The sequence below is a fragment of the Harpegnathos saltator genome, unplaced genomic scaffold (genome assembly GCF_003227715.2).
Source record: "Harpegnathos saltator strain DR-91 unplaced genomic scaffold, Hsal_v8.6 scaffold406, whole genome shotgun sequence".
In the NCBI taxonomy this organism is placed as follows: domain Eukaryota; kingdom Metazoa; phylum Arthropoda; class Insecta; order Hymenoptera; family Formicidae; genus Harpegnathos; species Harpegnathos saltator.
Window position 1 is genome coordinate 737,813 of NW_020230213.1, and position 24,943 is coordinate 762,755.

Genomic DNA, 24,943 nt, shown 5'->3' on the forward strand with positions numbered 1-24,943 from the left:
ATGATGGTCGTCTTATTCTTGTATTTCTTGTCCGTCGATAAATTAGGTTTTTAAAATCTTCATCTTTAGATGAAGATAATATGTATTCTAATGCCATATCTCTTTGGTGTTCAAACATTCAAAATATTTGTCAACTGAACTCCAAAACCGGGATAGTCATACATTTTTTTCTCAAATTGATGGTACTGCAGTGTTAAACTTCGTTTAAATTCATTAAACGCCCAAATTGGCGTTTAATAAATTTAACTTTAACTGTGGGTTTAACTTTAACTGTGAAAAATCAACGTTAACCATGGTTTAAGGCAGTTGTGGAACGCAATTTTTCGTCTAAACCAGGGTTAACGAGTTAAACTTCGTTTACAGTAAGTTGTGGAACTGGGCCTTAGTGATTATTGTCTGGGAGCGAGATTCAGTGGAAAATCTAGTAATGTTGTCCAACTGTTGAGTCTGCTGAATGCAGCCATTGGCCGCGTTCAGTAGAACAAAGTAATCAGAGAGCGCTTAGTGATTATTGTCTGTGATTGGAGCATTCTTTTAGATTCTTCATAGACCCAGAAGTATTTACCAATCAGGAGCGAGATTCAGTGGAAAATCTAGTAATGTTGTCCAACTGTTGAGTCTACTGAATGCGGCCATTGGTTTATTCTCTTATGTGTTATGTATTATGTGTAAAGCCTGTGCTCTTGCCCATAGACTATGGCTGCGTTCCAGAATCCATGCCAGTACCAGCAGAGAGGAAGCTGAGAGCGGGTAACGCGACAATTTCCCGAAAAATGGCGGAGACAAGGTTGGTATCAATGAAAACTTCTAGACCACATAGTTTTAATTCCTAAAGGTTAGTAATATTGTTTAAGTCCTAAGGTATTAGTTTGCGCAAACTTTTTGACAGATGTACGCACGTGTCAAATATTACGTATCGTCAAATTATAAAATATAAAATACTTTATAATATTAAATAAAAATGACAAGTGAAAACATAAAGTGCGTATAACAAAATAAATGAGACGAGTGAGAACATAAAGTCAATAAAATAAAAAATATAATAAATAAGTAAATAAATATATACATATTATATATAGGGTGTTTGATAGCTGATCATGCAGACGAAAGTTGGAGATAGATTGGGTGTAGCCGAGAAGAAAAGTCATGTACCATAATGTCAAATTGGCAATAGTTATCGAGTTATTAATTAAAACATGTGAGCCAACGAGCACGTGGAGAGCGGAGGGCGACCACAGTAAGCACATAGATATTTGATACAGGCGGAGTCAGCGAGTGACGGTAGGAGAGGCGATCGCGCGCGACGAGAAGCGAGCAAGCGCGAACGACGAGGAGCGAGCGAGCGCAAGCGACAAGAGGCGAGCGAGCGCGACGAAGAACGAGCGAGCGCGAACGACGAGGAGCGAGCAAGCTATAAGGAAAAAGCTATAAAGAAAAAGCTCGCTCGCTCCTCGTCGCGCGCGATCGCCTCTTGTCGCTTACGTTACCCCTCGCCGCGCGCGCTTGCCTACCGACACTCACTGACTCCACCTGTATCAAATGTCTACGTGCTTACTGCGGCCGCCCTCCGCTCTCTACGCGCTCGTTGGCTCACATGTTTTAATTAATAACTCGATAACTATTGCCAATTTGACATTATGGTACATGACTTTTCTTTTCGACTACACCCAATCTATCTCCAACTTTCGTCTGCATGATCAGCTATCAAACACCCTGTAGATGCTCAGCACACGGATTGTACATCACACGCTTGACTTACGTTGTACAATGCATGAGCTGTCAGATGCAGTAGTGACAGAGTGTCAGTGTTGCATAACGTATGTATATTTATAAAATAATTAAGTATTTATAATACATGATATCAAATCGTAGCATTGCGCATCGAAATTTACAAGTGTAACATTTTCACATCGAGAAGCATGTATGTACTTTCATTGCTCTGTTTTATACGTTGACAGTATTTCGTACTATTTTTAGGTTATAGGTAAAGATTCGCATGAAGAAATGTCATTTTTCTATCACATTACAATTATAAACTTATGATCAAGACATTGTTTTTCATGCATATATAGGTTAAAATAATTATTTTGATAGGATTACGGAGATTACTCATGGTTATATGTATTGTTGTAGATTATGTTCGGTGACATGTAAACAATGCATTTAGTACGAACATTCGTTTCCCTCATTTTGCTCATCTCCGCAGCGAGATGTAGCGACATAACGTCTGCTGTTTTTGGAAACGTACTTGATGGCATGCCAGCTGCCTTCGGCGATTTTAATTCCGACGAGTTGACAGATGTTTTCATGCTGCGCGAGAATGGTACCATGGTAGAGATATTTCTCGCCGCTGATCAAGAGCCGCTGCTGCGACCCGGACAGAACCTCAATTGCTCGTTCAAGGACCAACATGTAACCAGTGTTGTACCCGGCGATTTTGATGGCGATGTTTTCATGGATATCCTGGTGACAACCTACAGTAAGAAGCACCATGTGACATTCGTGCATATACTGTGGGGTGGAAATGGTCATCTGAACTGCAGCAATGAGTGGAATCCATTGATAGAGATGCATGATCAGCCATTGGCATTAGACTACAATCGTGACATGATAATTGATCTTTTTGGAGTAGACAAGAATGGCAACAGGACATTCTGGGTGTTCAATCAAAATAGAACTGCTCCACATGCCATCCCAATGCTTGGGCCAAAACGACTGGAACCTGTGAGAAGTCCACACTCCAATGCCTTCCTAGATTTAAACAGTGATTTCTTGCCAGACCTTGTGGTGACTACAAGGACGTCATTTGAGATATGGATGGGTACTGAGCAAGGTTTTGATTATTCTTATGAAATCGACCTGCCATATAACATTACCGTCGACAGGAACTTCAAGGGGGAGATCGGGCAGACTCTCTATTTAGACGTCGAGTTGACCGGCAAGATGAGTCTGCTACTGCCACTGTGTTTCGATTCGAGTTGTGGCAATTGTACAATTATGATGTATTCCAATGGCTGGCATAATCTACGGGTGAACTTCCGTGACTCGAACAACGTGCAATGGGGCTTTGTAAAACCAGATGGCCATCGTTATACAGAGACCATCACTCTTCGCGGTGGAGACTTTAACATGGACGGCTATCCAGATCTCTTGGCAACGCTGCAGCATTCCAATGGCGAGCACGTACAGTCTTTCTTGTTGCAGAATGTGGCATGCAACAACTGTGCCGGTTACAATCGCACCTATGAGGTCAAGTGGCAGGCATTGAACCCGTTCTACAACGAGAGTGCGATGGCAGTGTTCTATGACTTTTACCAGGATGGCATTTTAGACGCGATCCTGGTAGGCCTTCAGAAGAAACAAAACAGCAAAATGTACCGCACCGCAGCATTCAAGAACAGTCTCGATTACGACGCGAATTTCGTCAAGGTCATGGTGCTAACAGGTCGCACCAACAGCATGTATCCCATCTCGCCGGGGTCGCTCGGCAAAAAGAAGAGGACATACGGCACTAATCTACCGGGGCCGTCGATTGCTTACAGGACTACTACGCAGGACGGCAGTCCTCGCAATGCAATCGCCGCGCAGTTACCGCAGAGCGCACATTTCTCACTCAATCTGCCATATACCACCTTCGGTTTAGGCAGAACACCAAACTTTGTCGACGCTCTTACGATAGGGGTATGTATATACGTAAAAGAAGGAAGTTCGTCTCTTCTTAACCTTCAACCTTTTTTTTTTCTAATTTCTATATCACAAATTATAAGTCCGTTCCACAATTTTTAACGACATCGTCGTCAAAAATTTTATCAGAAATTCGAACAAACTTTTTCGCTTCTTCCTTAGGTCGGCGGCAAGTCGCGCGAATGGCCGCAGATTATTCCAAACTCCCAGATGGTTGTGATACCGAATCCAATCGCTGAACCGTCTAGATGGAAGGCCCAACTGTTCGTGACTCCCAGCAAGCTGATCCTATTGAGCGCGGCCGCTCTGGGTGCCACTTGCGTTCTGATCACGGCCATCATCCTGGGTCTCTACTGGAAGGAGAGAAGGGAGGACAAAATCGAGAAGTTGCAGGAAGCACACAAGTTCCATTTCGACGCGATGTAAAGGACGCGTCGTCAAGATAACATCGTTAACTTAAAGCTTATTTAAGATATCAGTTTATTGATATCACAATTATTTAATAAATAAATCGCGCTTAAAATCCTACTGAATTTCACGTAAACATCACCATACGTGCCATTCGTGATTTCAATTGCGAATAACAACGTGTGTTGTCATTCTTTTCCGTTGAACGCGATGTTTTTCCGCTTTCTTTTTAGTTCCGGTATGAGTTTATCAACGAGGTAAAATTCACGATTCACTGATTTTCTCTCGATAAAAAATTCGGCGTTCTCTATATCTCTCTGTTCATGTCTCTTCTCGCAGGAGCGATCATCGTGTCGCATCGAGCTCGTAATTATATGTATATATTAACAAACGATCCTTGCCGGAGTATTTTCTTTTCCATTTTGATCGCTGCGCCGTGAGCGCCGTAAGTGCCGTAATGCTTTCAGTCGGTCTAAGTTAATAGGAATTCGCTATTGGCATCGGTCGTTCTTCATGGCAGGGTTTAAATCGTTGAAGTATGGATGCGCCATCGCTTCCTCCGCCGACAGCCGTAGGGCCGGATTGCACACTAATAATCTCTGTAAATTAATTGAGTATTGTCAAACGTTAATGATATAGTTTCGGCGTATTTATACAAAACAAAAGAAGGGACTCGTAAGCGCCGTATCTTCAGAGATGATGAATTTTTTAGTTTTATTTTATCTTTCGTTGTTGCGGACTTCTCGCTTACGGCGCTCATAGTCTTTCTACGTCGAGAATCTTAAATCAATATTTTGAGACTATTTTTGTACGTACGGTAAATTGTATTACATAATTAAGACAATATTTTTTTCTTATTATTTACCGAGTAGATATTTATGTATCTTAGATGATATATTCTTAAGCGCGCGCTAGCTAGTCCCTGTTATATAGTTTTATTTTATATTCTTCTTCGTTTGCTTCGATCGTTGTAGATTTAACATCATCGACACCGAGAAGTTTCGCTTCGTAAGATCTACTGCGTCTATTGTTTTGATAATATATTTATATTTTCCATGCGTTTTACCATGCGTTCGACGCGTGTTTTAGAGATAGTCGCATTTGTATCTCGCATTTCTCCTTTCGTGACAATAAGTGCGAGAATAAACGTATTTACGATTTATCATTCACCTGGAGTAAGTCTTTGCCTCTTGAACTGAGTTTGGGCGTAACTTGTGCCAGTCCTTGCGTGGGATGGTATTGCGGGAAGGGCTTGTAGTCGGGTAGCGTTGTCAAGTCCGGCCAAGTCTCCTCGTTTGGTGTGCCCAACATCTTAAATATTCTTTTCAGTTGATCATCTACATCCGATCCGGGAAAGAGCGGTCTGCCGGCATTCGCCAGTTCTGCAACGTGTTATCGAGAGAGAAGCGTCACGCCGATATTTTATTTCTACGCTTTACAATAGGATTGAATATATTGTTGAAGAAACTTGTTTTGATGAAGAACTTGTTTCAAGTCAAACTTTTTCCTCATGGAAATCGACAAGAATGTATGCAGGATAAGAAAAAATACAGAACCCCGAAATATCTCGGAAAATATAAGTTTTATAAAAAACCGTTTCAGATCAAAGTTGTAGGGTTTGAAAAGATCTATTTACGAATTTTATTAGTTTGACCCTGCGTGGCGTCATCAAGGTTAGGACAAGGTTACTTTGAATTTTTTAAATAGAACCCCTTATTTTTTATTGCATATTCTCCCCCTTCTTCAGATTTTTTCAAAGCTCTTATAATTTTATCCACTTTAAGTAAGCCGTTTTGAAATTATCGAGCTTTTTTATGATAAAATGTCCAGCCTACACGGAGGCAAGCTCGGAGGATGATACAACGAAAGTAAAATCGATAATTGTCCGACTAATAAATGAACTTAAAAAGTAAAAATCGACCAGAAAAATAGTTAATACAACAAAGATTTAACACAGCTTAAATAAATCAAGTGCTTAATGCAACAATATCTCGATTAAAAATATGGAATTGTGAAGAAAAATCTTACAATATCGCAAATAAATAGGCACTGCGATGACTCGAATCAGGTCATTAGTTCGTTAGTTCATTAGTTCGTTCGAGCTAACGGATTCGTACGCTTAGAGAATGCAGAGTAATCTGAATCATGTAAGAATGCATAGTAAATTGAATCATCTAAATCTTGCTTTAATTAGTAGGATGATTATCGATTTGGTTTTCGTTGACTGGATCATTTTCCGATCTTGTCTTTGTTGACTAAATCATTTCCTGATCTTATCTTTGTGAGTTAGACATTTTACTACTTGATAAATTTGAAACAGCTTACTCAAAGTAGATAAAAGTGTTTTGAAGAGGTGTTCTGAAGACGGTCTAGAAGAATATATAATAAAAAATAGGAATATATAATAAAATTCCCTTTAAAAAATTCAAGGTAACCTTGTTCTGATCTTGGCGACGTCACCTAAAATCAAGTTGATAAAATCAGTAAATAGATCTTTTTAAACCTTACAATTTTTATCTGAAGTAGTTTTCTATAAAACACATTTTTCGAGATATTTTGCTCATCTTGTATATCAAACATTTCGTCCACTCTGTAGACTAAAAATATACTTTACAAAAATTTATTCCAATTACTTAGGAAAGTAGCTTTGGCAAATGATTACCAGCGAATATGCAGCCCGCGCTCCACATATCAATGGATGTTGTATACAATTTTGCTCCGAAAAGAACATCCGGGGGACGGTACCACAATGTAACTACTTCTGCTGAATAACATTTTACAGGGATACCAAACGCTCTTGCCAATCCGAAATCAGCGAGTTTCAACTCCCCGTTCTGCAAAGTTTCTCAATCAATATAATGGACAAGATTGTGTGTACAATGACAATTTTTCTCTTTCTCTAATAACCAAGAATATGATAATGCACCAGATACAAACATAAAAATATATATAACTGTATATTCACCTTGTTGATGAGTAAGTTTTGCGGTTTAAGATCCCTGTGCAGAACATTTCGACTGTGGCAAAATGCCAGTCCTCTTAACAATTGATATCTAAGGACAAGAGTAAATATATGATACTAGCTTTCTGCATGGATGTAAATTGTGTTTCTTAAAGTAAACATCTTACAGGAATGATTTAACGATGTCTAGATCGATCTCTCCATTGAGACTATCGAAGTACTTCTTGAGATCCTGGTCACAGTGCTCGAACACCAAGGTGAGCTTCTTGTCGCTGTGTAGCACATCATAGAGACGAACTATATTCTTATGTTTGAGTTCCTTTAGAAGACAGATCTCCCGCAGAGCCGACGACGGCACACCCTTGGAAAGCAACATGAATACATCATCAGCGACGATAAAACAGATATCTATCGTTAAGTAAAGGAGAGTATGCGACAGCCTTCGGTCAAACGATTATCTTCGATGCGACAACACGAGAGAGAGAGAGAGAGAGACAGAGAAAAAGAGCGAGCGAGAGCGAGAGAGGAAGTGGGTGAGCAACAGAGATAGAAAGAAGGAAAGAGAGTACAACACGCGTTGCGCGTTATAAATAAAACACAAGCGATCGATTAATTAAATTAATCGGAAAGCCGGTGTCGCGCAACAGCAGGGGGACTTGCGACGAAAGGGATCTCACGAGGTGAAGACGAGGAAGGAGAAAAGAGAGAGAAGAGGGGAGAGAGAGAGAGAGAGAGCGGCGAGAAAAACAGATAGAAGAAAAAAATAGAGGGTAATCGCGCGAGAGAAAATACCTACTTCGTCGTCGTCGTCCAGTCGTACTCGCTTGAGCGCGACGATTTCGTGTGTCTCGCGATTCTTGGCTTTGAACACGGTGCCATAAGTGCCTGCAACGAAAACAAGCGGTGGATGGAGAGAGAGAGAGAGTGACAAATCGGCGGTAACGTTGTGCGTGTTTTGACAGCGGAGACAGGCGGCACTAGGTGTCGGAGGCGCGCAGCAGTCGCCTCCTCGATTCGCGTCGTCGTGAGATAAAGGCCACACGACGCCACGGACTACGTGGAAGACACCGCACGGCCAGTCACCGTAAGCCACACTACGTCACATCGCGCTCACCTTCTCCTATTTTCTCGAGCTTCTCATACTTTTGCATATTTTTGCTGATAACACGGGCGGAACGCACGCACTGTCGCGCACGGTGCTTCACCACTGCGCGCTCGCGGCCCGATTCGGTACTTGCAGACGCGCAACACAAGGTCCGTAAATAGAGGAACGGAACAAAGTTAGGTTCTCTCCACAGACTTCTATAGCGTCGTCTACAATGGCAGTGAGCAGTAAAGCCCCTTGCACAATGCCAGGCAACAGGCAATAAGAATAAAAATAGACCAATTACAATAGATTATTCTTGTAATAGTCGATTGTGATTGGTCTATTTTTATTCTTATTACTTGTTGCCTGGCATTGTGCAAGGGGCCTAAGAAGTAAGCGTAAGCGGTAAGAAATAAAGCAATCACAGTCGATTATGACAAAAATAATCAACTGTGGTTGGTCCATTTCTTCCTGTTCACACTTACTTCTTAAGGTCATTCTATAATACATGTCGTAAGTTGTAAGCCGTAAGAATTGGCGAATCACAGTCGTTTATTACAAAAATAATCGGCTATTCGGCAGAAGAGATATAATCAGAAGTAATCAAAACATAGTTTAAATACATTCCAAAATACCAGTGAAAATTTTCAAGAGAAAAACAATTACAGTGCCGACTGTAGTACAAAAAATTGTAAAAAACGAAAATAATAGTTGATCGGTATGTGATTAATCAGCTGAGCCACGGTCGCCGCCATTTTCGAATCGAACCCTCTGAAGTGGGTGGGCAAGAGCACAGGCTTTTGCATAACACATAATATATAACGCATAAGAGAATAAACCAATTAGTTTTCTTCATTTCCCTCTTCAGGACAGAAATGAAGAACTCTGATTGGTTGATTCTCTTATGTGTTGTGTATGTGTTGTCTGGCCTACAGTGTCGTCAAGAGTGGGGATAATGAGGTACAGTCAATAAAAAAGTTAGTCGCTGAAGGTAAAGAATGAAAGAAGTGAAAGAGTGAAAGAGTGAAAGAAGAGCAACGTCAAACGGACCCTGCTTATAGATATGTATATAGAAACCAATTTAGCTTTTGATTCGGACTGTATTACATAAAGACACAGTGTTATTTTAAAGACCCAGTGACGCTCTCTCTCTCTCTCTCTCTCTCTCTCTCTCTCTCTCTCTCTCTCTCTCTCTCTCTCTCTCTCTCTATTCGCGCTTCAAGCCTAGCGCTCGTTCCAGTTAGTATATATCTCGGTGGAGAGGACCTAACTTTGTTCCGTTCCTCTATTTACGGACCTTGGCGCAACATCGCCAACCACGCGAGATTTTATCGCGCGCGTAAGCTGAGCTTGCCAACAGCTGGGATCGAAATGGCTCTTGCACCGCTCTTGCACCGCTCTCATTGCACTTTCCGTACTCGGGTGTAATTCGGGAACGAAAAAGAGAGAGGGAAGTGCTTTCTTTGTTTATTCGCGCTTCAAATGGAAGTTTAGGTAGAGACGCCGGGAAGGACAAATTTTTGATATATCGCTTTTGGACATTATACATGACTTAATATTTTATAATATCTCGTATTTTGGTTCAAACCTTTCTTCTTTTTTTACAAACATGTATCTGATATACCGATTGTTTAACAGCGTGATATTTGTAATGATAAATGCGACCATCGTGTTGTACGTCTGTCAGCGTGTAAGTGAAAAGGTTTTTTCTGATAGGGCTCAGTGAATATATTTTAAGAATTAAAGAAAAATTAAAACGGATATAAATGATATTATTATTTCAGTTTTTCCGAGCATTGAGAGAACACTACCAGATCATGGCTGAAGCTGAGCGATTTAATACGATCGTAATGTATAACATGTCTCGCGCGAAAGTGAAATGATGATATATTAAGTTATTTTTTCTCTTGTTAAATGCGTACAATAAATATTGAAATATTTTTTATATATTATTTTATATATTTTTATATATTATTAAATATTATTATGCGTATTTAAATCTTTGTTTTTTTTTACTTTAAATGGAATCAATAATATATTTAGCTTTTATTACTGCACAAGAGAAATTAACGATAATTGATAATTAATGATAGATTTCCGAGTCACGTGCGACGCTTGCTTATATGACCTCGAAGGTATCCGCGGGAATGGATCAGGTACTTGAATCAATTTATTTCGATTACCAAAGAACGATATAATGCAATAAATATAAAAATTTGCTTGTTCACGTATAGATGAAAGAAGACATCGCCAAAGAATTGTCTATTACCGATCACTTGACAAAACTTAGCTCGAAAGTAGGTCTGTTGCTGCAACGTTACTCCGGATTGGAAGAAGAATTGATCGAGGTACGATTCGCGAAATATTAATATGATTCCCTCGAAAAACTGTAATTCTAAATATCTCTCCATTCTAATTCGAATCTTTAAATTTAATATATTTCTTACATCGAGACAATCACGAGGAGAGAAAAATTCTCGTAAAGTCGGGAAATTCGTAATCATCCATACCGTTCTACTGAAGACTGCACAAAGGCGAGAGAAAACATGTTTCTAAGTCTGTCTGTAAGAAGCAAAAAAGACATCGTTCTCTCGATAGCTCGTACGAATGGACCACAACACGAAGAGCGTGAGGGTTGAGACGCCGGTTGACATCAACGAGGAAGTGAGAAGTATCCTCACGGCGGCAGGGGCAAAACAAGCACCTCCATCGGAACATCCGCGTGCGCCGAAGAAGCTGCGAATATCGACCGCCACTTCCGTGGCAACGAGGGATCCTCCTCCGTCGCAGAATACCATCGCCAAGTTCATCGCGTCGCAGTCGTACGACCTCTGCGATCTCTCGTACGTAACGACGTTGGAGAGACAGGAGAGACCACGTACGCCCGTTTACCCGGAAGTGCAGCTGCTGAACGACTCTCGAGCTACAGCCAACGCGAAACCCATTGGCTTCCGGCCATCGTGGAAGTGCGAAGCTTAGACTGATTCTCGATGTAAGTCTTTCACATTCCTTCCTTTCTCTCTTTTTCTCGACTGCATTTCCGCTCTTCCATGATCGTCCTCGCCGCCTATATGTAGCGGAAGAAAGTCAGATCTTTGATCCTTCGGCCAGCAGTTAATTATTATTCTCATTTATTTAGACAGCACATTTCTTTTACGCAGAATGACAGTACACGAGGAGTAGGAGTAGGACGAATCTCGCGGTTACATTGTTCGATTTTTAAACAGCTAAAAATTCCAAATTCGAAACGACGCGGGGCGTTGAAGCGTCCCGAGTCATTCCAGATGGTAATTCATCGCGAGAGAAAAGACTTTGTCAGGTTGCGTGTATTGTGAACGTAAAGCTATCATGAGTATCTCACTCGGATCGAGAAATCTCGCCGAGGAGGAACGACGTCGCGCGCAAATGTCTCCGTCCGCGTTCCGCTTCCTCGCATTCGCATTGAGTATTTCGGTCTTTCTTCTCTCCCTCGCTCTTCTCTCTTCTCGGGCGATATAATCTCGAGATTTGCACACACATCGAGCGCGTCTAGTATAGTATATATACAATTAATTACACATTAACAATATATACACGCCGTCCGTATTACGATGTAAGAGCGTTACTCGCGCGGCGCAGCGTGCTTCGAAAAGTCGCCGAGAATTGCAACAACGAGAAGTACATGAGAGAATTCGTCATTCTGAAAGTGATGGCATCCGATCGTTTCGCAGTCGGCAAGCGTCGCGGGGAACAAATGCGATGAACTGACATATAGGGTGAGGAAAAAGATGGAGACTCTTAAAAATCTCGAAATATATAAGTTTTATAGAAAAATGTTTCAAACAAAAGTTATAAGGCTCGAAACAATATATTTACGGATCTTATCAGTTTGACCTTGAGTGGCGTTGCCAAGATCAGGTCAAGGTCAACTTAATTTTTTTTAAACAGAAACTCTCATTTTTTATTATATCACCTTTTTCTACCAATTAATTTGAACAACTTTTGTCTGAAACATTTTTCTATTTGCCTAATAGTTTTTGAGATATTTAAGGAAAACTCGGAAACTTTTTCAATATTTAACTTACGATATCTCGCCAACTATTTGTCGGGAGAAAAAATGCTATTAGACTTTTTTATTCTACTTGATCTCCAGAATATATTGTTACAATAGCACTCTGACTTTTATTAATTTGATGATTTTGAAATTTCCAAAGTCAATAAGTTAACAAAAGTTAGAGAACAATTGTAACAATATCTTCCTGAGACCAAATAGAGTAAAAAGGTCTAGTATCATTTTTTCTTCTGATGAAAGTTAGCGAGATATCATAAGTTAAATATTGAAAAAGTCATCAATTTTTCTTTAAATATCTCAAAACATATTAGGTAAATAAAATAACGTTTCAGACAAAAGTTATTTAAATTAATTGGTAGAAAAAGATGATACAATAAAAAATTGGGGTTTCTGTTTAAAAAAAATAAATTGACCTTGATCTGACCTTGGCAATGCCACTCAAGGTCAAATTAATAAGATCAGTAAATACATCGTTTCGAGCCTTGTAACTTTTGTCTGAAACACTTTTCTGTTAAACTTATATCTTTCGGGATTTTTAAGGGTTTTCATCTTTTTTCCTCATCCTGTATGTTCCGAAAGATCATCCGTATATCCGGCAGACGGAACTTCCTCTTCCGCGCGAATGCAAGTTCGATGAAGTAAAATCAATTCTCTGTATATTCTCTCGAAGATGTCCGCGCCGCATTTTCATGCGTTTGGGGATTTCGCCTGTTGACGATGTCGCAGAATCGAAGAATGTCCTCTCTGTCGATTATACGTTCCACGTGAGATAGTTTGAATTCAACTTTTGTATCGCGATATCGAAAATCGCCCGCGATAGACCCTTGTTCGCCGCAAGTGTCTCGTCTCTAAAGTCAGCGGCACACGATGCTTGTTTTCGTGCTGGATTGCTTGCTGGATGAAAATACTGCGTTCTGATTGGTGCATTTCCATCCATCTTCGGAAATGCAGTATTTTCATCCAGCAAGCAATCCAGCACGAAAACAAGCACCGTGTGCCGCTGGCTTAACATTAAATATCTTGACAGTTGACATTTTTATATTCATCTTTCTGAAAGTGAATTGCACAGTTACATGCAGAGACTATATAAATAACATCAAAGTTAATCTACGCTTCGCATTAACATCAAACTTCAAATCGTTGAAGAGTTTTATTTTGTTTTTTTTTCAACGTTTTACGGACACGCGTTGTCAGTGAAACGATTACCATTGTTTTTTAATTTTTCATTTTCTCCGGCTATCTGTGGCTGAAAGTGCATTCGACGGTTCTGCGATAAAGGAATCGCGTTAAAAGAACGACCTTGCTTGTTAATTAAAGAATGCCCGCTAACAAACGCACGCGATCTCTTTGCGTCTCGCGATGTGCCCCACGCTTCTCTTACGGCCTTTCGCACTTTTCTCGCTCTCCGTTTCACCAGTTTCGTCCCTCGTCCTTCATGTCCTCTTGCGCCATTTAACGTCGTTGCCTGTCCGCCAAGTAATTATCGAGCCTCTTGACGAATCCGCTCCAGCCGACTCGGTCGATCTCGTCGAAATTTCGCTTAAAGAAGCTATCAAACGCAGTATCGATCTCGTCGATGTTTCTCTTTGAGAAACGATCGAACATCGACCGGTCGTTTTCGTCGAAGTTATCTGGCTGCACGTTCGCCAATCCGGATCGCCTGCAATAATAGACATGTTGTAGCTTGGAGAGTCGCTCTCTTCTCTGTCTCTTCCCCCCCCCTCTCTCTCTCTCTCTCTCTCTCTCTCTCGGTCTTTCTCTTGAAGAATCCATAGACGCTCTCGGATTTTTCATGCCGGCTACGATATTATGCAAGGCGACATTTGCTTTGAAAGCGAAATTAAATTTGCAGAAAGACACACAATCGGACACGTCGCTCGCTGATAAAATAAAGCTCAAACGGAAAGGTGGTCGTTTGGCACATGGACGTGTGCATATGAGAAGCGCGCTTTAATCGAAATGCACTTGTTGCAAAGAGGAAAATAACAGGACGATCACAAACATCGCGTTCTATTTGATCCCCTCCAGCTATTTCTCTTAGCATTTTTACATTTCATATTTGAACAAGATCTACCGCAGTTTTTAATAAAATGTGCGACACGTGCGTAGTGCGAGTAGTTGCGACTCGGGATGGTCAAACGCGGTGGAGATACAGCTGCACCAGCCGGATCTGGTGAAGGAGGATTAATGTCAGGTATGAGTCGATTGAAATTGGCTGACTGAGATAACGAAAATTAACATCGAATTAATTGAAATTGTGATTATACATAATACTGTTTCAATAAATGACTCCGATTTAATTAATTAATAATTAATTGACACGAATTAATAATTAATTTCATCGATTGGTTAAATTATTCATAATCACATGAGTATGAGGAATTATTAATTTCGATTAATTTAATGAACTAAATTTTTAATGAAGCAATATTTAACACTGGACATATGGCCATGTTGGCTAGATACGGCGAGAGAGAGAGAGAGAGAGAGGGGGGGAGAGAGAGAGAGAGAGGGGGAGAGAGAGAGGGGGAGAGAGAGAGGGAGAGAGAGAGGGAGAGAGAGAGGAAGAGAGAGAGGGAGAGAGAGAGAGAGGGAGAGAGAGAAGGGGAGAGAGAGGGAGGGAGAGAGGGAGAGAGAGAGGGAGAGAGAGAGGGAGAGAGAGAGGGAGAGAGAGAGAGGGAGAGAAAGAGGGAGAGGGAGGGAGAGGGAGGGAGAGGGAGGGAGAGGGAGGGAGAGGGAGGGAGAGGGAGAGGAGGGAGAGGGAGAGAGAGGGAGAGAGAGGGAGAGGGAGAGAGAGGGAGAGAGGGAGAGAGAGAGGGAGAGAGAGAGGGAGAGAGAGAGAGAGAGAGAGAGAGAGAGAGAGAGAGAGAGAGAGAGAGAGAGAGAGAGAGAGAGAGGAGAGAGAGAGAGAGAGAGAGAGAGAGAGAGAGAGAGAGAGAGAGAGGGAGGGAGGGAGGGAGGGAGGGAGGGAGGGAGGGAGGGAGGGAGGGAGGGAGGGAGGGAGAGGAGGGAGAGAGAGAGAGAGAGAGAGAGAGAGAGAGAGAGAGAGAGAGAGAGAGAGAGAGAGAGAGAAAACGGTGATTGAAGTAACTGTTATGACGGAACAGTCAGACAAAACCAGAAGTCTATATCTATATATTATACATGGTGCCCAATTTTAAAAAACGCACCTCGATAATTCTTCAACGAAGCATTTTCAGCAAAAATATTTCGGACAAGAGTTGTATGATTTCAAGGGATACATAAAACAACTATACTATTTTGTTTATAAATAGCACCACTTTCGAGATATTTACTGATCATTACTTTTCTTAAGTGGAAACCCCAATCTTTTATTACACCGTCTTTTTTTACCAATTAATTTAAACAACTTTTGTCTGAAACATTTTTTTATTTGAGTAATATTTTTTGAAATATTTGAAGAAAACTTGATAACTTTTTCAATATTTAACTCACGATATCTCGCTAATTATTTGTCGGAAGGAAAAGTGGTACTAGACTTTTCTACTCTATTTAATTTCAAGAATATATTGTTATAATAGCGCTCTGAACTTTTGTTAACTTATTGACTTTTGGAAATTTCAAAATCATCAAATTAACAAAAGTTAGAGTGCTATTGTAACAATATATTCTTGAAACCAAGTAGAACAGAAAAGTCTAGTATCACTTTTTCTTCCTATAAATAGCGGGATATCGTGAGTTAAATATTGAAAAAGTTATCAAGTTTTCCTCAAATATTTCAAAAAGTATTACTCAAATAAAAAAATGTTTTAGACAAAAGTTGTTTAAATTAATTGGTAGGAGAAGATGATGTAATAAAAAGATTGGGGTTTCTATTTAAGAAAAGTAATAATCAGTGAATATCTCGAAAGTGGTACCATTTGTAAACAAAATAGTATAGTTGTTTTATGTCCCCCTTGAAACAATACAACTTTTGTCCGAAACATTTTTGCTGAAAATGCTTCGTTGAAAAATTATCGAGGTGCGTTTTTAAAAATGTGGCACCCTATATATATATATATATATATATGAAATTTGGTAAGAAAATCGATCTAATCACACGCACGTGCAGCATTTTAATAAAAAACACGTGGCGGGACGATTGTTTTTATCATTGTCGTGGGTAGAGAGATATTACACGTGGAGAACTTACGACCGGGGTGGAGGAATAAAATATATACAGCAAGTTGTGTAATGTGAACAATTGACGCGCTGGTTGCTTTTATTTGGTCAGAACGAATAGCAATCGATGCTGTAAGCGACCACATGCTCGTGCCGTGCAGGCTCCCCTGTGGAAATAACATGACGGGATAACATTTATATACGCGGGATAAAACATTCGAGCACGACGTTCCTTGCGAACGACTCTGAAGGTGCGACTTCGGAACAAAATCCAGAGAGATGCTTCAATTTGTTGCACCCGCGGGGCAGCTTAAATACTTCGACACAGAACGAATAAAATGTTCTCCACGTGCATTCACGCGTTTATGGCTTAATTGGAATATACGCAGCTTAAGTTGATATCGAGTTTTTATTAATTCGTGATGTAAATTCTAATTAAGTCTGCGTAAAGTTGCATGGTTAGCTTATCACGTAAATCCTCACTAACTTAACGTTATATATTCTGGTTAGATAGTTTCCCGTTGAGTTAGTAACTCTATTTTCCCGAAGCGTCCTATTCTCCTGCCTCTTTTTCCCGATTCTTTAAACGAATCTCCTCTCGAGCCTTAAAACATCTTCGCCTCTCGTGATCGCGACAGGAGGAACGAAGGATTGATTTTTAATGCGAAAAATAATCAATCCTTATGCAAGTAACGGTTAACACTAGAAGGATCGGATTTGATGACTCCCCTAGAAGGACCGTAGGAACCAATTTAGCTTCAAGCATATCTTTTCGTAAATAAAAAATAGAAAGAAACGAAACGTATAGATAATTCTAAAATTTAACGTTTTAACAATATCACTAATTTATTGAATAGAAGAACTGTTAGTTATATTATATTGAATTCTTTTTAGTCTTTGATGAAAGACTAAACGTGAAATATAATGCCGTTCTGTACAGGAAATCTGTATATAATTTTCTTTGTACATTTATCGCACACGAATTTTTTACACGAACAACATTTTTCACCTTTGTGGCTTTTTTTGTAGTTTTGTTTACTTGACAAAATAGTCGTTTGCCTGAAGCATCGTCGGAATCAGTTTTTTTCTGGTTGAATCAAAATTTTGAGACTTTCGTCTTTGGGTAACACATGAAGCACTCAACTCTTCCACGAGATTTTGTAAAAAGATTCTTTTTGATATTCTTTTACACGTAACTTTTTTGTACATAATCCATTCATTTCTAGCAGCAAAATCCAAAATATTATAAAAAATACGAATTGGCCAACGGCGAGATGCTATATATGCGTATCCATACAGTGTCCCATTTTAAAAAAAAGCACCTTGATAATTCTTCAACGAAGCATTTTCAGCAAAATATTTCGGAAAAAAGTTGTATAATTTCGAGGGGGACATGAAACAACTATTTTGTTTACAAATGGCACCACTTTCGAGATATTCACTGATCATTACTTTTCTTAAATGGAAACCCCAATTTTTTATTACATCATCTTTTTCTACCAATTAATTTAAACAACTTTTGTCTGAAACATTTTTTTATTTGCGTAATGTTGTTTGAAATATTTGAGAAAAACTTGATAACTTTTTTAATATTTAACTCACGATATCTCGCTATTTATCAGAAGAAAAAGTAGTACTAGACTTTTTGGCTCTACTTGGTCTCAAGAATATATTGTTACAATAGCGCCCTGACTTTTGTTAATTTGATGATTTTGAAATTTCCAAAAGTCAGTAAGTTAACAAAAGTTCAGGGCATTATTATAACAATATATTCTTGAAATTAAATAGAGTAGAAAAGTTATGCCGAAAGTGATGCCATTTGTAAACAAAATAGTATAGTCGTTTTATGTCTCCCTTGAAATCATACAACTTTTGTTCGAAACATTTTTGCTGAAAATGCTTCGTTGAAGAATTATCGAGGCGCGTTTTTTAAAATGGGACATCCTGTATATGCATATCTATATGTACATATATAGTATGTATGTATATAGTGGTTTTTCAAGCGTATAAATAGATAGATACACATAAAAATATTTATTTATCTATTTAAAGTCATAAATAAACTTGTAAATAAACCCATAAAACGTATGAGAATGCAATATCAGATACAAGGAAGCCAAATTGGCTCCAACTGTCCTTTTAAGTAGACAATTAAATAAAAATTCAACCATCTTATATATGAAAAATTTTTTTAGCGAAATTAAGAGCATGGAAAATAATGAAAAGTCACAAAAGGATGTCACGTGGAGGTAAAAGAGTTGAAAAGAGTTATAACAGTTTGAATTTCTCGAGGAGCCAAATTGGCTGCCTCGGTCTTTCTAGTGTTAAGAATGCAAGAAAGAAGGGAATTAATTCATTAGGAAAAATGAAAAAAAAATTATATTTCGTCAACGTGTCTCGAGAAATTAAGAAACGCGACATGTTGATATATTTCGCGTATTAGATATAACGATCAAGGGACGGTGAATGTTTGCATTCGCCCAGACCTTCATCCTCGGAACGGAAAATGTCTCGGTTATGGGCCAGTTTAATAGAACACGAGAGCTCTTCGCTGAAATGAGTTAGCGCCTTCGTCGTCGAGCACATCGAGCGAATCGATAATGATTTACCTGAAAGGTGCGAATCTCTTGTTCTCGCCAAAGGTTGCTCCGGATAATGAGTCCAACCCTCGACGTGTCTGCCTCAGCATATGGTTGCCGCCACCGACGCTGTTTAAATTACGATTGGCCGCACCTTGAAAGTTTCAGAAATTTGTATCCCTTCTTCTTCCTTATCTTTTTTCTTAACGGGAAAAGATTGGATAGGATTGTCAGGGAGAATTCGAGTTGAATTTGTAAAATGGATTGGAGAAGAACACATACGACTGATAAGACTTTATTGTCCTTTTTGCAGTGTGTCTTTAACGAAAAACGGAACGAAAAGAAGCCTCAACAAGAACAGAGCAAATACAGTGTCGTCAACGTACTTATATAGTTACTTTCACTTAATGATATGTTAAATTATACGATCGATCTCCGTCACGATTCTTTTCACACGAGGCGCACATTAAATAAGTGAAATTCAGACGGGTGATGGCGATCATCACCCGGACGCGATGTCCGACGCCAAATGAAGAATCCATTCAGCAGCTTCACTTTCTCGCCCATTCCGGCTTCCATCTCGCTGCGAGATCACTCGAAACTTCTCACGAGATTCCCGCCGCCGATCTGATCCAGATTTCGCACGAGGTGCCCGCCGCCAATCTGGTCCAAATTTCGCACGAGATTTCCGCCACCGATCTGGTCCAAGTTTCTAACGAGATGTCCGCCGCCGATCTGATCTAAATTTCGCACTAGATTCCCGCCGCCAATCTGATCTAAATTTCGCATAAGGTTCCCGCCGCCAATTTGATCTAAATTTCTAACAAGATGTCCGCCACCGATTTGATCGAGATTTCTCACGAAATGCCCGCTGCCGATCTGGTCGAGATTCTTCGCGACTTGTTTGTAACTCTTCAACATGTCGCGATCGGCAAGCTGAGCTGCGAATTGTTGACTGCTCGGCTGCTCGGCGTTAGAATCGAAGTCGTCAGTCGAAGTCGCGGGCAGCTTGCCGTTGTAGATTCGCACCGTGCGGAATGATTGACGATTCATCGGATCTATGAATACTTCGGATTCGATCGAAAAGTTGTGGACATTTCCGTCGCGAAGTTGATCGGAGGCTAGCGGAAGTCCGTGTCTGATGAAGTTCGGGTTTTCGATCAAATGTTCGTCTCCCAATAGACGTCGCAATTGCTTGTCGGTGTCTCGCACGAGATGTCCGCCGCCGATCTGGTCCAGGTTCCGTTTCACGGCTGTACTTGTTCCTACAAAGAGTATAATTAACGTGACATTATATCAATAATCACCGGAATTATCGATATCGCGGATCTCGTGAATTCGACGCTCGACGCTGCAAACGCAGATACGCAAAAACGTATGGACGTCAGCTTCATATTTGACTCTTCTCGCTGCAGCGTCGAAATCCGAACTTGTCGAAATCACGCGTTATCGGCTTCAATAATAGTCCGTTTCTACTTATTTGTGACGTCGATTTATATAAAATAACGACTTGTGCTCATGCGATGTAAATTAAAAATGCGCTCAGGGAAAAATAGCCGTTCAATCGCATCAAACAATCGATTGCTTTTGTGTCGTTTTAACCCTTTGAGCCACGAATTTTTCCTTTTAACCGATTTCTATAGAACTTTGCATCCAGGTGTTTCGCTGATTACGAATCCGTTGTCAGATTTTCGAAATTCAAAATGGCGTGGAAATTTGGGTTTTTTAAATCGTTCGCTTCGCTGTATTGAAGCAGCTATCATGCATTTTGAAAATCTGATGATGGATTCATAATGAGCGATCCAAAAACCTCAATACCAATTTTTCTAGAAATTGAAATTTTTTTTAATTTTTCTGTCCGACATATTGAATTGGTTATCTTGAATTTTGAAAATCTGATGATGGATTCGTAATTAACGACCCAAGAAAAGACCCTAGATACCTAGTTTCACGAAAATTAGTTGAATTTTTTATTTTATGTCCGCCATATTGGATCCGGCATTTTGAATTTCTAAAATCTGACAACGGATTCGTAATCAGCGCCCCAAAAAAATCCCTGCGTATCAGTTTCCAGATAAAAATAGTTAATTCTTCGCTTTGCCATACATTTATTCTTAAAAACCTTTTTGTGTTTATTTATTTATTATTAGCAATAATAAATTTAAAGAATTTATTTAAGTAATCACAATTATTTTACACTAGTTAGAGTCTTAAAAAGCTAGAAAATATAATTACTGAGAAATTGATCATTAAAACTGCTCATAAAATATAAAAAACTTGCGGAATATAGGTGGGTCTTTGGGTGTCCGCTTGCGCCACAAACGATTAATTCAATCGTTTCTTTTCGGAGACACCCTTCGATCGCAAAAAGCAAGGGCGATATTATTCGTTAGCTACGCAAAGTATACAGCGAACGCATGCAAAAGAGAATCATGCGTATTTTCTTTTTCATCTTCTCATTGCGCTGTCGCCTTACGCAATACATGCATTTTCTTTTTATTTATTTTTATCTTCCTCTACCCCCGTACTACGATTGAATTCATTGCACCCCACATTCAGTGATGGCCCTTATTAGCGTATCATTCACGCGTGCATTTTATTATTTATCATGACGATTCACACATGCATTGAAGTTATTAAAGCGCGATACAAAAACAATCATGCGACGAGACTTTGTACGAAAATGCGATTATCTTTCCAATATTTTATCTTCACACTTTAGCGCTTAAGGGTTTCGCGAGCACCTTTTAATTTTTATATAAATATATAAAACTACATCTTTCTTTTTCTCTCTCTCTCTCTCTCTCTCTCTCTCTCTCTCTCCCTCATTAGTTTAATCGTGAAATTATTGCTTTCGAGCGGTAGTGCACACGTGACGCTGCAAAATCATGCAAAGCGAACGCTGTGATGCCGACATGCGAACGAACAAGTGACATTTAACGGATTTTCCTACCTAGATTACCGTTACGCTTACCTGCCCTTCGACTCTTGTGCTGGAATGCCGACGATTCTGCTTATCCGCGCGCAGACATTCCGCAACTGCTCGCTCGCAAGCTCGGTACGTTTCGCACACGACATTTCTTCCGCGTGTGCGTACACACACGCGCAATTTACTGCGAGAGTGTCGTTGGCATGCGACACAAAACACGAAGAATCGTTTTCAGATACGAACGTTCGGACGAACTTCATTCGGCGCGACGTTTATTTTGATGTGACAAATCGACGGACACCACACGCTTCTGCCTTCAATGATTAATGGCGCGATTTAATATGGAAAGGGCCGCCCCTCCTCCTACACGCGTCCTACACGCGCTCGTAAGGGAGCGTGGAAAAGCGAGAAGGTCGCCGCGACGACGTAAATAAATGATGCGACGTCCCTGTGACGATACGCTCGCGCGGATTAGCTTTGCGGAAGAGCTGAGCGGCACGCACAACAAATGCGTGCTGCCGTCATCCCGCGAGTGTTTGCTTTTGCACGTATAAAAACTGGCTTCGTTAACTATTAATAGAATTCGTAACCATTTCGCTGTTTTAGAAGGGGAGAGCGCACAGCTTCTGTTATTGTATACGGATACGTGCGGCTGAGGAAATCTGCAACCGACTGCGTCGCATGACTGTGACGCAGGGGATCGCAGGCAGAGGGACCGCTGATTCGCGATGAACACTCGCGGAGGATTAAGCTCTCGTTAAATAACAGAAACTGGAGAAACGAAAAGAGGGCAATTTTTACAAGATGACATTTGACGCGTTGGTTTGCGACTTAACCCTTTGAACCACAAATTTTTCTATGCAATAATAATAAAGAAACTGATTATATATATAGGGGTTTTCTGGGTCGCTGATTGCGAATCTGGAGTCAAAATTTTAAAATTCAAAATGGCGAATTCAATATGGCGATTTCAAATGGCTAACTTTGATATGATACTATGAATATGTATCAAACTTGGTGTACATATATGTTTTTTCGATCATAGACGACAAATACAGAGTCGAAATTGAAAAATTTTAAATGGCAGGTTCAATATGGCGATTTCAAATGGCTAACTCTGATATGATATTATGGATTTTAATTTCGGAAATCTGATAACAAATTCATGATCAGCGACCCAAAAAACCTCCATGTGTATCTATTTCTATCGAAATCGAAGGATTTTGAACATTTTTGTCCACCATATTGGATCCGCCATTTTGATTTTCGAAATTCTGACCCCAGATTCATAATCGGCAACCCAAAAAACCTCAATGTACCTATTTCTGTCGAAATCGAAGGATATAGGACATTTTTGTCTACCATATTGGATTAATCATTTTGAATTTCGAAATTCTGACCCCGGATTCGTAATTGGCGACCTCAAAAACATAAAATGAACAAGTTTCGTTACAACTGTTTTTATAGATCACCGTTAAATGAATTTTTACTGAAAAATATATAATTTTATACAATTTGTTTATATTTACAGGATGCTTAAATTAAAAAAAAATTGACATTTTATATTTTTAGCACGTATATCAATACCTAACATATCTTAGAAGTACAAAAAATTCGGATGAAAATATCAAAAAGATATTTAAATAATTAAAAATGAAGAAAAGAAAGATGGGATTGTGGGATCCCACCATGCTTCAAAGGGTTAAGAGAAGAAGAAACATCTGAACATCAAAAGGTGGGTTGCTGCGAGAGTTTTTAGAAACCAGTACTAGATGGCGTAACTGAAAGTTGAGAGTATGATTTTCGTAAAATTTGACGTTTTGTAGATTAAACAGCATTGACAGATGAAAAAGAAGTCAACTAGTTTCATTTGCGCATTGCTTTAAAAATGTCAGTGTTGTGAAAAAATTGAATGGATAATAATAAGCCTCCTTAAGATTTCTAGCTAAAATTCGCTCTAATCGGACCACCGACAGCCGAGATATTACTGCAAAAAATACGATAACTTGAAAAAAAAGGGGAGTACATTTCAACTATATATATCGCATATTTATACGAGTATTTGTTAATAATCAAAATTTTTCTACTCTTCATATGTTGTATAACTATACCTAAAATTTTCATTCTTGCACATTTATTCAGTTCATCACAAAATATTATCAAAAACAAGCACAATGTTGCAGCAATCTGACCTTCCAGTCCCCTTAAAGACGACTTCTTTGAAAAACAATAAAGCCATTTATACCCGCTAATTTATGTTTTTCCATACTTTTTCTAAAAACTTTCGCAGCAACCTACGTATCCGTATGCATCGAATAGTAAGCGAAAAATCGCATCATTTTTTTCCAATGCATTTTGCAGTGCACTCGAATCCAACGGGAAGATTTGTCCCTCACTCTATCAACTCACCGAGCTGAAATGTTGCGATCTTTCCGCCACTGAGTTTTTCGCGCTTAGTTAATGGCTGACATTGCGTGCAATTACTTCACCGAAATAAGTCGGGGGTTGACGTGTCGACGCGTCACTCTTTCACGTGTAATTTTAGCCGTCAATCGAGACGACTGCTAATTAAACATCGTGTCCGACGAGATTGGCCATTGATGGATCTGAGCAGCTTCCTTTAACGTCCCGCTTCCTTCGAGGAAAACGCGGACGTTTTCCTCCTCCGCAAGGACGGATTTATGGCTTTCGAATCGCTGATTTAATATCCTTAATCGAACCATAAAAGGTGGCCATCCACCGCGTAATAAGCATCATAAAGCCTCAGGCTTCTATCTGCTGACACGTACTCGCGTTCGCGAATATGTTTCATGACCCATTTTATTTTTAATATCTCGCTTTTCCGTGCGACCCGCAACTGCTCGCTGCGACATAAATCACTCCGCGCTTGAGCGCTCTTCGTCTTTAACAACAATATGAAACAGTTGCAACAAAAAGGACGACTCTCCTGCTGAGTATAAGCCCTATTTGTGCATAAATTTTTTCTTGATATATTTACTTAGAAATCGCTTTTGTACAGGGTGTAATATTAACATATGGTAACATATGACAAATTGTCTACCCCTATTCGAATGATAACGCAGAGGTTGCCGAAAAAGTTGATCTGTTGATTGTTGACAAT

At 39.7% G+C, this 24,943-nt stretch overlaps 5 protein-coding genes across 8 annotated transcripts in view; 2 read left to right on the forward strand and 3 right to left on the reverse strand.

Moving 5' to 3' along the window:
* Nucleotides 1-1,666: 1,666 nt before the first annotated feature.
* LOC105186561 (T-cell immunomodulatory protein) lies at nt 1,667-5,261 on the forward strand. Of its 2 annotated transcripts, none has more exons than XM_011146852.3 (3): nt 1,667-1,817; nt 2,134-3,681; nt 3,847-5,261. In XM_011146852.3, exons 2-3 carry the CDS (start codon nt 2,158-2,160, stop codon nt 4,108-4,110), a joined length of 1,788 nt encoding a protein of 595 aa, XP_011145154.1. In that variant the 5' UTR covers nt 1,667-1,817; nt 2,134-2,157; the 3' UTR covers nt 4,111-5,261. The 2 variants fall into 2 exon arrangements, with proteins under 2 accessions (XP_011145154.1, XP_011145153.1); XM_011146851.3 differs by lacking the exon at nt 1,667-1,817 and adding an exon at nt 1,837-1,921.
* Cdk5 (cyclin-dependent kinase 5) lies at nt 4,508-8,290 on the reverse strand. The gene is made up of 7 exons (XM_011146853.3): nt 8,169-8,290; nt 7,851-7,939; nt 7,222-7,415; nt 7,058-7,145; nt 6,755-6,926; nt 5,263-5,474; nt 4,508-4,691 (listed from the first exon to the last, which is right to left on the reverse strand). The coding sequence occupies exons 1-7, from the start codon at nt 8,203-8,205 to the stop codon at nt 4,584-4,586; spliced, it is 900 nt and encodes a 299-aa protein (XP_011145155.1). The 5' UTR covers nt 8,206-8,290; the 3' UTR covers nt 4,508-4,583.
* A 1,055-nt stretch (nt 8,291-9,345) lies between these two features.
* The window catches only part of LOC105186571 (uncharacterized), a 41,272-nt gene continuing 25,674 nt past the window's right edge, over nt 9,346-24,943 (forward strand). Inside the window, exons 1-6 of one of the 3 annotated variants that reach the window (XM_025301275.1) lie at nt 9,346-9,831; nt 9,926-9,988; nt 10,235-10,297; nt 10,376-10,489; nt 10,740-11,133; nt 22,429-22,808. In XM_025301275.1, coding sequence (XP_025157060.1) covers nt 9,751-9,831; nt 9,926-9,988; nt 10,235-10,297; nt 10,376-10,489; nt 10,740-11,120 — 702 coding nt within the window. In that variant the 5' untranslated portion in view covers nt 9,346-9,750 and the 3' untranslated portion in view covers nt 11,121-11,133; nt 22,429-22,808. Of the gene's footprint in view, nt 9,832-9,925; nt 9,989-10,234; nt 10,298-10,375; nt 10,490-10,739; nt 11,134-19,206; nt 19,257-22,428; nt 22,809-24,943 lie in introns of those variants that run through there. The other 2 variants (XM_025301276.1, XR_003113316.1) reach the window with 2 other exon arrangements.
* The window catches only part of LOC105186564 (orcokinin peptides), a 29,804-nt gene continuing 18,013 nt past the window's right edge, over nt 13,153-24,943 (reverse strand). Inside the window, exons 3-4 of the mRNA XM_025301278.1 lie at nt 18,924-19,047; nt 13,153-13,852 (exon numbers count right to left, since the gene is read on the reverse strand). Coding sequence (XP_025157063.1) covers nt 13,645-13,852; nt 18,924-19,047 — 332 coding nt within the window. The 3' untranslated portion in view covers nt 13,153-13,644. The remainder of the gene's footprint in view (nt 13,853-18,923; nt 19,048-24,943) is intronic.
* On the reverse strand, nt 19,463-22,237 carry LOC112589138 (uncharacterized). Its single transcript, XM_025301280.1, has 2 exons — nt 21,868-22,237; nt 19,463-20,158 (listed from the first exon to the last, which is right to left on the reverse strand). Exon 2 carries the CDS (start codon nt 19,944-19,946, stop codon nt 19,485-19,487), a length of 462 nt encoding a protein of 153 aa, XP_025157065.1. The 5' UTR covers nt 19,947-20,158; nt 21,868-22,237; the 3' UTR covers nt 19,463-19,484.